The 14,927-nt window shown below is 37.7% G+C and overlaps 1 protein-coding gene across 1 annotated transcript; it reads right to left on the bottom strand.

Annotated features, from left to right (window-relative positions):
* Positions 1-304: 304 nt before the first annotated feature.
* LOC109338765 lies at positions 305-2,797 on the bottom strand. Its single transcript, XM_019576070.1, has 4 exons — positions 2,456-2,797; positions 2,118-2,256; positions 1,564-1,922; positions 305-832 (listed from the first exon to the last, which is right to left on the bottom strand). The coding sequence occupies exons 1-4, from the start codon at positions 2,795-2,797 to the stop codon at positions 305-307; spliced, it is 1,368 nt and encodes a 455-aa protein (XP_019431615.1).
* Between the last annotated feature and the right edge of the window lie 12,130 nt (positions 2,798-14,927).

Genomic DNA, 14,927 nt, shown 5'->3' on the forward strand with positions numbered 1-14,927 from the left:
TTACTTGCACCGCAAGGCTTAAATTCCTGAAATCCTCAATCAATTCCATCTCCCTGGCCATCATGGTTGACATATGAAGAGACTTTCTAATCAAGGCATCAACCACGACATTAGCCTTCCTAGGGTTTTACTAAAGATCAAAGTCCTAGTCCTTAAGGAATTTGATCCATCGTCTCTGCCTCATGTTCAACTCCTTTTGGTCGAATAGATACTTCAAGCTTTTCTGATCACTGAAGACTTCAAATCTTACTCCAATGAGGTGATGTCTCCAGATCTTGAGAGCAAATACAATCGCCGCCAACTCCTAGTCCTGCGTCAGATAATTCAACTCATGTGTCTTTATTTGTCTTGAAGCATAAGCTACCACCTTTTGTTGTTGCATCAACATGCAACCTAGACCTTGTTTAGTGGCATCACAGTACACGTTGTATTTTCCCTTCAGGTCTGGTAGAATCATCACAAGTGTTGTAGTCAATCTTTTCTTGAATTCTTGAAAGTTTTCTTCACACTTCGCTGTCAAGGCGAAAACCTTGTCTTTCCTTGTTAACATAGTTAGTGGCAACACCAACTTTGAAAATCCATCAATAAACTTCTGATAGTATCCCGCTAAACCGATGAAGCTTATAATCCCCGTTACGGATTTCAGATAATTCCATTCCATCGTCGTTCCTACTTTAGCAGGGTCTACAACAATTCCTTCGCTTGATATCACATGCCCAAGAAAATTCACCGATTCTAACCAAAATTCACACTTTGACAGCTTGGCGTAGAGTTGGTTGTCTTTCAAAATCTGCAACACTATCCTCAGACGTTTGACATGTTCCTCTTGATCCTTCGAGTAAATCAGGATATCATCAATATATACGACCACAAATTTGTCGAGGTATGGATGAAAAATCCGATTCATGTAATCCATGAACACTACAGGAGCATTGGTTACACCAAATGGCATCACGAGATATTCGTAATGACCATATCATGTCAAAAACGCAGTCTTTAGAATATCCTATGACTTCACACGTATTTGGTGGTATCTTGACCTAAGATCGATCTTTGAAAACATGGTAGCTAAATCAGGATATCATCGATATATAAGACCACAAATTTGTCGAGGTATGGATGAAAAATCTGATTCATGTAATCCATGAATACTACAGGAGCATTGGTTACACCAAATGGCATCACGAGATATTCGTAATGACCATATCATGTCAAAAACGATGTCTTCAGAATATCCTCTGACTTCACACGTATTTGGTGGTATCCTGACCTAAGATCGATCTTTGAAAACATGGTAGCTCCTCTTAGTTGATCCATTAAGTCGTCAATTCTTGGCAATGGGTACTTATTCTTGATGGTGACTTTGTTCAACTATCGGTAGTTAGTATACAGCCACATACTTCCATCCTTCTTCTTCACAAATAACAGTGGAGCACCCCATGGTGAAACACTAGGTCGGACAAACTATTTCTGTAGCAAGTCTTCCAATTGCTTCTTCAACTCCGATAACTCCAATGGTGCCATCCTATAGGGAGCTATAGAGATCGGTCTAGTTCTGGGAACCAGATCGATAGCAAACTCTATCTCCCGTATCAGGGGTAAACCAGGAATATCATCCGGGAAAACATCGGAGAAATCCCTAACCACGGGTAAGTTATGAATCTCATCTCCACTGTTCTTCTCCAATGATGCAAACAACATAAATACTTGAGCTTCATCCTTCAAGAGTCTCTTCAATTGATTGGCAGTGGTGCTTTTCGTTTCATAATAGGATTCAATTAGGTTCTTAGGATCGCTAAAGATTAATCTCTTGTTAAAGCAGTTTAGAAGAACATGGTTGTTAGACATCCAATCAATCCCTAAGATGATATCTAATTGGGATAAGGGTAGACATGTCAGGTCTACTGCAAAGGTTCGTTCATCTAAAGTAATAGGACATTCACAACACATAATTGACACTATGACGGGTTTATTAGTGGGTGTCGATACAATTAGGTCATAGGGTAAGGATATTATAGGTAATGCTAATCGGTTGACAACATCCTTAGATATGAACAAATGGGTCACACCCGAATCAAACATCACATATAAGGAAGTCTCATTAATACGACACGTACCTTGTATGAGGTCCTCATTGCCCTCAATCTCAGCTCCGCTCATGGTGAACACCCTTCCTTTGGCCTTAGGTCTTGCCACTTGAACAATATTCACCTCTTCCTTTTTCAGTTTTGGGTACATCAACTTGATATGTCCAGGCTAATTGCAGTAATAACATACATGGCAATTGACACTGAAGTGCTTCCCCTTGCACTTCCAACACCAGGGTGGTGTGTTGTGGTTAGATTTCCCAACCGGTAAACTCATTTTGTTGCTGCTATTATTGTTGTCGTAGTTGTTGTTACTATTGTTCCCTTGTTGGAAGTCTCTATTGTTGTAAGGCTTGAAATTTCTCTACTGATTTCCTGATGTCGAAGCATAGGGTTTCTGGTTGCGGTTGAAGGGCTTTCCCCTTCCATGTCCTTGCCCGAAATTCCTTTCGGGGATCATAGGAGTTTCCGGGTGGTACAACACTTTTCAGCGTCGCGTTCCTTGCCTTCACGCTTTCCTCATAAAGCCAACACCGATTAACCAGAGTTGCAAAATCTGGTATCTGCTGATGTACAAACATTACCTTCAGGTCCTGTCTAAGTCTATCCTGAAACTTGGCACATCTGGACCTTTTGTTCCTCACTTGATTGTAGTGTGAGGCATACCTTGCCAAATCTTCAAATTTGGCAGCATACTCCTCAAATGTCATGCTTTCATTACTGCAGACGCAAGAACTCCATCTCTTTCTTGGTCTTCATATCCGTAGGAAAGTACTTCTACAGGAATCTATCCTTGAAGGTTGTCCAGTTGACAACTTATTGTTCATGCTCCATCTGACGTGTGGCAACTTCCCACCAATTCTCAGCTTCCTTAGTCAGCAAGTAGGTCGCATAGGTGACCTTCTTCTCCTCAGTGCACATAAGTGCCCGAAAGATCCTTTCCAACTCCTGGATCTAGTCATTTGCAGCATCTGGTGCAAAACCTCCTTAAAACTTTGGGGGTTGACAACGACAGAATTCATCCAAGCCCCTATACTGAGCCGATCCTTGGTTGGGTTCCAGGTTAGCAGTTCCACGTCCATCAATCTTAGATATGTGAACATTACACGTGTATGAGATACTACTCCTACTGAAATTATCTATGGGTTGTATTCTCAACAGAATAATTCAGGCAAACACATAAAGACACAAAGTCAAGACACAAAGTCACACAAGAAAGCATGCGAGGCTATGCCCAAGGCCGAATACAAAAGAACCGCTTTGATACCATGTTGTAATGCCCCGAAAATTACTCCAACAATATTGTGCAAAACTGGGTAATAATTTTTTTTTGTGTAATGTAAAACTCTTCATTTACATTTGATTCCTTTTCGGGACATCACATTAAGTAACCTAAAATGTGGAAAAGACAACAATATTTACTTAGTGGTAACCGAAAGCCACTTAATATATATATATATATATATCATAGAATAATTCTTTATTGAAAACAACTAAAAACGCTTATACAAAAGCAAAGCGGAATACATCCTAGTCCAAACTGAAAATATATACAATAGTTTGGTTTATTCAAAACATCCAAAATACCCTACATAGATATTTGCCTCAAGGGAAACTAGAAATGGAAATGACTACTAGTGACTAGCTCCAGTGTTAGAGGGAGTACAAGGACACTCACTGGGGTCCTCCTCCGTCTCAGAGGAGAGGTCCACCACCTCAATTGATCCCTCTATACAGACTAACTCCACACAGTCTTCCTCGTTGGCTTCCAGTTCCCCCTCATCCAGTTCATTGGACGAACCCTGTGACTTACTTCCCACTCCCAAATATGTCTGGGCAGCGTCTATCTAGTAGCTCTCTTTCCTGGTAGAGAATTGGGCACATCATCTCTACTCCATCTCCTAGTAGATGGTCCAACAACAGTGGGTTCGTGAGGAATCACAGACTGAATGGATGGTGCAGTAGGTGCAAATCTCCAAGCAGGTAAGGTGAAAGAAACTCCAAGTTCACATGCTGTGAAGGGAGGCGCATTATAGAGCCATCACAAACCATCTCCAGCTCTAAGGCACATCGGCTTGTGTAGGTGTATCGGTGTCCGTCACTGCTCCATGTCCATTCATGGGACACCGATAATCGGTAGCTTTGAATCCTCGCGATATAGTCCATCTAATGAATATTATTCATTGACGGCATGGAATTACATGGAATATCACATCCAGACAGACATGCATAATATTCACAATATAGATAGAGTCATAATGCATAATGAAGTTATAACTCGGATCAATATCCAGGATCTCAATGTATGAATGTTATGCTTATTTCATCCGTCCTTACACAAATATCCTCCCATAACAAGCCGATTTGAACGCACCAAAAATAAATTATTCCTCGCAAGGATATATGATCGATCGGTTCCGAAGAACTGTCCATTTCAGGACGATGTCGTACCAAACACTTTCTTGGCATCCCTCTCATTGATCCTGATTGCAAAGAGGGGTTGTTAGAGATCATCTACTTTGAGCCGTGAGAACTGTCTGATCCACAAGAATACCTCATCTAGGAATAAAAGGGACTCGTCTCACCAAGATTCTCCGTCAAGACTTTGCTGACGAATCACCGACATCACTGTCCCTCTCAACATCGCGGGTGTAACATCCCAGTTCTAACATGTGACCTCCCAGGCCCATGAATATACTACGCGTGCCACCCACTAAGCTTAAATACTCCCTCTAGTATTTTATCCCCCTCCAAGGGGAGCATTCCGCGACTCGAACCCGTGACCTCAGGGATAAATAGTCACTATACCATTAAGTTGCTACCATTAAGCCTCTTGGCCTAGGAGGTCGCATGTCAGGGCTAGGGTGTTACAGCGGGGCTCGTTCATCTCCCATAAATTTCCTCTCCACTACTTCATTATTCATACTGAGTATGCACACTAACCGAAGTTAGCCGATTAAATCTTTTAATTAGTCTTTTATATCGATCGGCCCATCCTAATACATCTCCCAAAGAAATGCTTCTTGGGGGACCCGATCTTATGTTAAATCAGCCTTGAAACTCTGCACGAAAACCAGTCATCCATTTGCGAGTCAAATTGTTTTCCTACTTACTCTAAGGTAAACACATCATTTTAATTCATTCTAAGAACATCCAAGACTTTAATCCATCTGGTCCAAGATTCATATTCTTGAACCATCATTTATCCTCGAAAGTCTCATTCACGATTCCCATCGTGTTCATGATCATTTCAACACCTTTTTACAAGGATCGATCTCATGATCAAAACAACATTTTAAATCAAGATAGTCATGATTCATCATCATTTCCTTTCATCAAAATCAACACATGCATATATTTTAACATTAAAAGAGCCCCATGAACAACAATATTTCATGGTTTCAAAACAACAATTTCTAAATTCACAAAAACTCGTTCTTCGATTTATTGGATAAAACAAGAGTTAGAAAGATTATTCGAAAATTTCGACGGTTGAAAACGTTCGTAACATGCGTATAAATATCATACTAAAATCTTGTAAACAACTAACGATTAGATTTCTAAGAGATTGGGAACAAAGAACTAAGAACTTACATTGCAGTTCTTGAGAAAAATCTGAATGAAGAAGAGAGAAATGAAATGAAATGCTAAGGGTTCTCCAAGTTAAATGGGGCTTATGCTTAGCAAATTGTGCCCTAATCCTTCCACATAAAGCACATTGTCAATTGTTGTATGTGAAGTATCACCCATTTTCCTATTCCAAGTATCTTGCCTTGGTTGTTGTCGTCATACATAACATGACCTTTCTCCTTGAGTGATAGTTCTAAGAACTTCGATCTATCACCCGTCATATGCCTAGAACATCCACTATCCAAATACCAATGATGTCCATGCGTTCTTAGGCATACCTGCAAAACAATATTACTTGACATTTTTATGTATCCAAGTTATGTTGGGTCCCTTCTTGTTAGTAACCTTGGGAGCTTGTCCCTTTTGAATCCACATATATTGACCACTAGGTACATTATGTATTCTTATATTATAGAAAATAGAAGCATGTCCATATATGCCACAATAAAAGCAAGTAGGCAATTTCTCATGTAACTTTTTGGTATATGCTACATGTTTTAAGTTAAACTTCCATTTTTAGCATGCTTGTAACCTAGACCAGATCAATTACCTACATTTCTAGATGCAGCAAGTAAATTGTTTAAGTTTTGACTACTAGTTGTGAAGTTTTCAATTTTCTAAGTAGGGCCATTTTATTCTATCTAACGTTTTCAATTCATCATGCAACTCGAAAAATGCACCATATTATTCATCATAAGTAGGACAATTTTTGGAACTAGAATCAGATTCATTAGAATGTACCTCATTCAACTCTTCTTGATTGCTCGAGTCACAAGAATTCTAATTTTTGGCCATGAGGCAAAGTTTTGTCGATTCATATTCCTCTGAGGTGCTTGAAGTTGAATCCTCTTCGGGAACATTCCATACTATAAATGCTCTCTTTGATTTGAAGTCCCGGGGATTGCTCTTGTCATTTTCATCATTCTTGAGGTAAGTTGCGCATTGGTATTTCATGTGGCCTAGTTTACCGCATTCATGGCAAGTGTGGCGATCTTCGGGATTCTTGCCTTTCTTGGTTGAATCTTTCACATCCTTTTTCTGAAACCTTTGTAGTCATCCTTTCCTCTTGAGAAACTTGTTGATTTTCTAACCAAGAGTGACATGGTCTCGTCATCAATTTCTGAATCGAATCTTATTTGTCATATCTCTCTTCTTGACGTTTTTGATGTTGTGGCTTCGAGAGATATGCCTTTTTTATTTTTGTCTGATTCTTCATGTGAAATTAAAGGTCCTAACTTCATTTTGTGTTCTTGGAGTGTACCAAAGAGAGTTGATAGTAACATTGAATCAAGATCCTTCGACTCAACTATAGATGTCACATTATGTTGTCATGCCCTGTCAAGATACCTCAACACTTTATTAGTTAGTTCACCTTTAGCAAAAATTATGTCTAATGCAACTAGATGGTTAACAACGTGAGTAAAAGGATTTTGCATATCACTAATTGATTCATTTGGAAACATGAAATAAGTCATATTCATCTTTTAACGCATTCAATTTAGCTTGTTTGACCTCACTAAAGTCCTCATGAGTCACTTGTAAAGTTTCACACATTTCCTTAGCACTACTATATTGTGAAACCCGAAAGAACTCATCATATGATAGTGCAGACGTGATGATGTTTTTCACTTTCAAATTATGCTATACTTTTCGTTTCTCATCACATGTCCACAATCTTTTTGGGTTTTCTTTGGTTTCACCTTCCACTAGGTGTAGTGGAAAATAAGGGTCATTTTGTATGGAATCACAAATATTTGTATCGATAGCCTCGGCAAATATTCTTATTCTGACTTTCCAGTAAGCGTACCCATCCTCACTAAAAACCGGAGGACGGTTGATGAATGAGCGAGGACCACCAAAAGGGTTAGTGGAGCCCATGGTAAGCTTAAGATCAACGATCTAAGCGGTTAAGCTGGTATGGTCGTACTAGCTCTGATACCACTTGTTGGATAATAAAGGCTTACAATCACCTAGAGGGGGTGAATAGGTGTAGCGGATTACTATAGTCGCATTTTCGATAATGAGATATTCAGAAAACTTCTAGTTTAATCGATTATATAGAGCATTAATCGATTAACAAGATTCTTGTCTCTCTTGAGAATAAGATTTCTTGAACATAAAGTTAAACCCAGTTTCAATCAATTTAGAACCAATACTTTATTAATTTATGCCTAATTAATATCATAGATTAAGAACAAGCAGTAAACTCAATAAACAAAATAATATATCTAAACAAATCATAAATTAACTAAAATTAAAAGATAAGGGATAGAAAACTTGAGACGACGATCTTTTATCCTGGTTCACTTGTTGGTCCACTTGTAAACTACATTCAGGCCTCCTCTTCTGATATTGTGATATTTTTCTTCACTAATGGAAATCAAATATTTTACAAAACGCACATACAATCAATAGAAGACTTCTTTCTTAGAGATAGAGATCTCCGAATAGTTTAACCCTTAACCCTGAATGGATAATCCTCACCACTATGGTTCTGGTCCCAACCACTCCTAACTCACTTCCAAGACCCTTGTATCTGTGAATACTCAACCTAACCTCAGCTAGGATTTACAACTTAATTCTGTAACAAACGGTGATACTAACACACCAAGAGAACTCAAGAAAATTGTCACAAAGTTACAAGTTGTTTTTACACCTAAATTGTGCTATTCTAACAATCCAAAACAACACTAAAACCTGACTAGAAATCTCACAAAAGACTTAATCGAAAGTTGTGTGATTTATCTAGGTTAATGCTTTTTGACAATTGATGCATAAAAGATATTTCCAATGGAACTATCCTACCTCTCTTTCTTGTGTCAAGAAAACTAAAAGACTTTTCACACAACACGAATTTCACTCAAAATGAATTTGAAGGTAATCTCTAAAAAAATTAAGACTTGTGGTTGTTATGAGCAAATAGAAAAAAAATTAGTTTTTATATGAAACTGGGTTCTGCACTGTTTAATCGATTAAAGCACGGCTTAATCGATTAATGAAGCCAATAAATTAAAAACTTTAGCTACTATAACTTTGTTAATCGATTAATCTCATACTTAATCGATTAACATATTATCATTCTCATTTAATCGATTAACACATTATGTAATCGATTAAATTTGTTGAAAAATAGTTTCTTTAATTTACGATGAAACTTCTACATGATATGTGTATTCATGACATATGATTATAAATAGATATAAGATTTTGATGCACTAAAATCAATATGTACATGCATGATCATGTTTGTATTTATGCAAGTCTATTTTTAAGTTGTTCAATTTTAATTGTTGAAACATCTATTTTAGGCTCACCTAGCCTAGACTCTATCTAAACAAGCATCTTAATACTTCTAGAAAAGAAAACGCTTAACCTATGTCTTTCTGGATGAACTTTGAGTCTTGGCTTTGAAGATGGCTCAACAATCACCTTGCCTTATGCTCATTTGGTCATATCTAGACTCGGATGTAATTTGAGTTTATAATCTAAGCAGTCTGGGATGTGTGCCATAGTAATTGAGTATAGGTTAGGTGAACCTAGGTGCTAGTCTCTTAAGTCATCTTAATTGTCATATCATATTCATGAGACATATCATCTAGTTAATTGTATGTTCATGCATCTATCATACATGTTATATGTGCATATTAGGCATAATATACTTAGTAGAACATGTATATATATTGTGCATAACATATGAGAGGTTTACCTTTTGAAACATATGCATAAATGATCCAGTTAATCGATTAACGTGGTAACTTAATCGATTAACGCAACTCTTTTTTATTAAATGTGTGTTTTCTGTTTGAACTGTATTTTATGTCATTATGTTGCTTCGTTAATCGATTAACGAAGAGTCTTAATCGATTATCTAGTTTGTTATTTGTTATAACTGAAATCTGTTTTAACTGTTTAAATTGTTTTGCAATGAATGTAACCGCCTATTCTCTATGCTATAAATAAGAGGCAACGTTCAGAGAACCATAGCATTACATTCTATTGTATAGGGCTGTTTAGAGAGCACTTTGCATACTTGTTTTACTGTACTTTTGCAAGAGAGATTGCATGCGTGAGAAGAGAGAAATTATGTTGTTTTGATTGTTAACATATGCTTACTGTTTTTGCATAATTCTGTATCCATTGTCATCTTGCTCACATGCTCATGCATTAGATATTGTTAGAGAGAAATTATCTGTATACTATATTTGATTAACTCATTTGAATCTTGATGGCTTAAGTGGTTAGTAAAAAGGTTAATATCTGAGTCTTTTTCATATCATATTCCAAGCATTATTGTGCTTAAGTATACCTTGTTGTTTAACGTGTATTTTGTTTATTCTAGATTTGTCTCTTGGTGTGAGATCACCGTAGATATTGAGGTTCTTCACCAAGGCTAGGAAGTCTTGATTTGAGGACAACAATCTTGGTTGGGGCTGTTTTGCGAGAAAGGTTTTCTCACGCAAAGGGTAGAGTCAAACCAAGGATTTAGAGGTCCTAGATTTCAAGAAAGGAGCGTCCTATGTGCTTGTAATTGAATTGGTATTTGTATCCTTATTTCAATATTGTGAAGAAAAAAAATCTCCCTGAACCAGAAGGGGAGGCCTGGATATAGTCTGCAGTGGATCGCAAACGAACCAGGATAAAAATCTTTTGTGAACTGTTCTTTCTCTCTTTATCTTATTTAAGTTTCTTGCTATAATAAATTGAATCTGTAATTGAAATTCTGGATATTTGTTTACTGCTATATACTTAATAATTGTGCGTAAAAATATTTTCATTATATCTGTTCAATTCTATTTTAATTACTGTGCAAATGGCTTGTCTGATCATTCTGTTCTATGCAATAGTTAATCGATTAAATCTTTTTGTTAATCGATTAACTGGGTTATTTCCAACAGTTGGGTTTTGGTTCAAGAAGCGGCGATTGATAACCGCAACACCTATTCAACCCCCCTTCTAGGTGTTCCTAGGCCACTGATACCTAACAAGTGGTATTAGAGCTAGTACGACGTGCTAGCTCAACCGCAGCCTCGTGATCCGAAGGGAATTCAAATGGGTTCCACCAACCCCTTTGGCGGTGATGGCGCCTGCATTAACCACCCTCCCGTATTCAGTGGCGAGGGTTACGCCTACTGGAAAGTCCGAATGAAAATATTCATTGAGGCTATTGATTCGGATATTTGGGAATCCGTAATCAGTGGTTCCTTCGTCCCACTTCACTTAGTGGATGGCGAACCGAAAGAAAAGCCAAAATGCTTATGGACCGATGAGGAGTGTAAGAAGGTCCAGTTCAACCTTCGCGCCAAAAACATCATTACCTCGGCCCTATCCTATGATGAATTCAGTCGGGTGTCACAATGTCAAAGTGCCAAGGAAATGTGGGACACTTTACAAGTGACTCACGAAGGCACTAGCGAGGTTAAGCGCGCCCGGCTAAACGCGCTAACTCACGAAAACGAATTATTTCGTATGCTTCCGAGTGAATTGATCAGCGATATGCAAAAATGATTCACTCACATTATTAACCATCTTATTGCTTTAGATAAGATCTTCACCAAAGGAGAGCTCACTAATAAAGTCTTACGTTGTCTTGACAGGAGATGGCAACCTAAAGTAACGACAATCATGGAGTCTAAGGATCTAGACTCCATGCCTTTGGAAACACTCTTTGGAAAGCTTCAAGAGCATGAGATGGAGCTTGGGCATCTGACCATGCATGAGGAGCCTGATCGCAAAACGAAGGGAATATCTCTCAAAGTTTCAACATCACAACCCATGAAGAGATAGACAATGACGACTCCGATTCAGACAATGACGACTCCGATTCAGACATTGACGAGGAAACACTAAATATCCTTGTACAAAAATTTGGAAATTTCTTGAAGAAGAAAGGAGGACTTAGACGATTCCAAAAGAAAGAAGCGCGTGAATCAAAAAAGAAAGGGAAGACAAAGGAGCCCTTCACTTGCCATGAATGTGGTAAGCCAGGACACATTAAGTATCATTGCCCCATGTACTTAAAAAGAGTTGATTCAGAGAAGAGTACTCACTGAGACTTCAAGTCAAAGAAAGCATACATCATCTGGGATGTACCGGAGGAAGAAACAACATCAAGCACCTCAGATGAAGAGGAGACCGTGAAGCTGTGCTTATTGGCAATATCAGATGAAGCTTACGGATCAGATAGCAAGAATACTTTAGATGAGGTATACTCTGACACATCATCCTCTTCTTTTGAATCTCCCTCATATGAAATATTATATAGTGCTTATGTTGAGATGCATGAAGAACTTAAAAATTAGCAAAATTAAGTAACGAGAGAAAAAGAATAATTTTGCTAAACCAACAAAAAATAATTCAAATGCAGAAAGAATTAGATGAATTAGAACTAGAAAGAGAAAAATTAGATCTAATTTTTTCCTGTGCTTCATACGATTGCTCGAAAAATAACTTATCTCAAAATACTACTTGTGAGTCTTGCGAGGACTTGAAAAACGAAAATTTTGAACTAAATGAAAAACTAGTAAAACTCACAAATAGTAAAAACCAATTAGACACTATGCTTAGCAAAACAAGAAACGTTGGTGACCATATTGGATTAGGATATGTTCCCCCATCCCATAAAAATAGACCATATAGGAGACCTCTAACAATAAAAATTCAAATAAGAAAACAGAGTCCCTATATGCCATTACTGTGGCACATATGGCAATACATCTCATTCATGTTACATAAGGAGATATGGGATACCCAGTGGTCTTTACGCTTGGGTAAGAAATGGAGTTAACTCCCTAGTCACTAACATGAAAGGACCCAACATAATTTGGGTACTTGAGTCTAGCAGGTGATCTATATTGCAGGTATGTCTTCGAACACACGGACAAAATTGGTATCTTGATAGCGGTTGTTCGAGACATATGACTGGGGACAAGTCGAAATTCCTAGACTTGTCGTTGAAAGAAAAGGGATTCGTCACCTATGGAGACAACAATAAAGGTAGAATCTTGGGCACAGGGAAGATTGGCAACTCAACCCATACAATAATCGAGAACGTTCTATACGTAGAAGGTTTGGAACTCTACGTAGAAGGTTTGGAACACAATTTATTGAGTATAAGCCAATTATGCGACAAAGGTAATACTGTGTCTTTTGATTCTGACTGTTGTATCATTCGTGATGTATTATCTAATAACGTTAAGTTTGTCGGGTATCGAGTAAATAATATTTACATGATTAATCTGGAGGATGTCACTTCACTTTGTTCAAAATGTCTAGTTTCAAAAGAAGATGACATCTGGCTTTGGCATAGATGTGTGGCTCACATACATGTGAAGCAATTATAAAAATTATCGAAAAATAATTTAGTAATTGGTCTTCCAAAACTCGATTTCAAAACTCAGGATTACTGCGACATGTGTCAGAAATGTAAACAAGTCAGGAATTCATTTAATAATAAGAATGTGATATCCACTACTCGACCATTGGAGCTTCTCCATATGGACTTGTTTGGACCATCACAAATTATGAGTTTTGGTGGGAGCTATTACGCCTTAGTTATTGTCGATGGTTTTTCTAGATTCACTTAGACTTTATTGTTAGCATCAAAGAGCGATGCTTATAAATCTTTTAAATGTCTAGCCAAGCAAATCCAAAACCAGTCTAACCTAAAGATTATTTACATTTGATCCGACCATGGCGGAGAATTCGAAAATCATAAATTTAGTAAGTTATGTAATAAACATGGTATTATGCATAAGTTCTCAGCTCCTCGTACCCCTCAACAAAATGGAGTTGTTGAGAGGAAAAATAGAGTTCTAGAGGAACTCGCGAGGACTATGCTAAATGAAAGCAAGGTCCCAAAGTATTTCTGGGCTGATGCAGTTCACACAACATGTTATGTAATAAATAGAATACTACTTAAACGTACTTCTTCAAAAACACCTTATGAAATTTTTAAAGGTCGAATGCCAAATATTGCTCATCTTCATGCTTTCGGGTGCAAATGTTTTATTTTGAATAATAGAAAAAGAATTTTAGGAAAGTTTGACTCGAAAGCCGATGAGGGTATATTCTTATGGTATTCATTACATAGCAAGGCATTCTGTGTGTTTAATAAATATACCATGCAAGTAGAAGAGTCTATTTCATGTTCATTTTGACGAATCTTCTCCAATAGAGAAGAGAAAGGTCTTTGCTGATGATATTTCAGGTACACTAGAAGAAGTGACATACCAGGACAAGGATGGAATCCAACAAGAAGCGGAGCAAACAGTAGAAGAGCAACATCAGGAAATGCCTATCGCGTGGAAAACTAAAAAGGATCATCTACTCGATAAGGGGGAGTTTGAAATGTCGATGATGGGTGAGCTGACTTTCTTTCTTGGACTTCAAATCAAAAAAAATGGAAAGTGGCATCTTCATTCATCATTTGAAATATTGCAAAGAATTACTGAAGAAATTCGATATGGAGCAATGTATGGATGCATCTACACCTATAGCATCTGCATGTTATCTAGACAAAGATGAAAAGGGAAAAGCGATTGAGGTAACCAAATATCGTGGGATAATCGGCTCCTTATTATATTTAACTGCTAGCCGCCCCGATGTTATGTTTAGCGTTTGTATGTGTGCTAGGTTTCAAGCTTTGCCAAAAGAATCACATTATATTGCTGTAAAACATATCATGAGATATCTAAAAGGAACTATTCATATAGGATTATGGTATCCTAGGGATGCCTCCTTATCCTTGGTAGGTTACTCCGATTCCGACTTCGTTGGGTGTAAGTTGGATCGTAAAAGCACTAGTGGGACTTGTCAACTATTAGGCAACTCCCTAGTTACATGGCACAACAAAAAGCAAGCGTGCGTTGCTTTGTCCACTGCTGAAGCGGAATACATTGTCGCTAGCATGTGTTGCGCTCAAATCCTTTGGATGAAGCAGCAACTTAAGGCTCATATTAGAAAATATTCCTATTAAATGTGATAACACGAGTGCCATTAACCTCTCCAAGAATCCCGTCTTGCATTCTAGAACTAAGCATATTGAAATAAGGCATCATTTCTTGCGTGATCATGTTCAAAAAGGTCATTGTATATTGGAATTTGTTGAAACATCTAAACAATTAGTAGGTATTTTCACCAAGCCCCTCTCACGAGATACTTTTTATGTTCTTCGAAGAGAACTAGGAATCTGATAAGTGCCAAACATACCTA

Source organism: Lupinus angustifolius, unplaced genomic scaffold (genome assembly GCF_001865875.1).
Source record: "Lupinus angustifolius cultivar Tanjil unplaced genomic scaffold, LupAngTanjil_v1.0 Scaffold_41_14, whole genome shotgun sequence".
Lineage (NCBI taxonomy): Eukaryota > Viridiplantae > Streptophyta > Magnoliopsida > Fabales > Fabaceae > Lupinus > Lupinus angustifolius.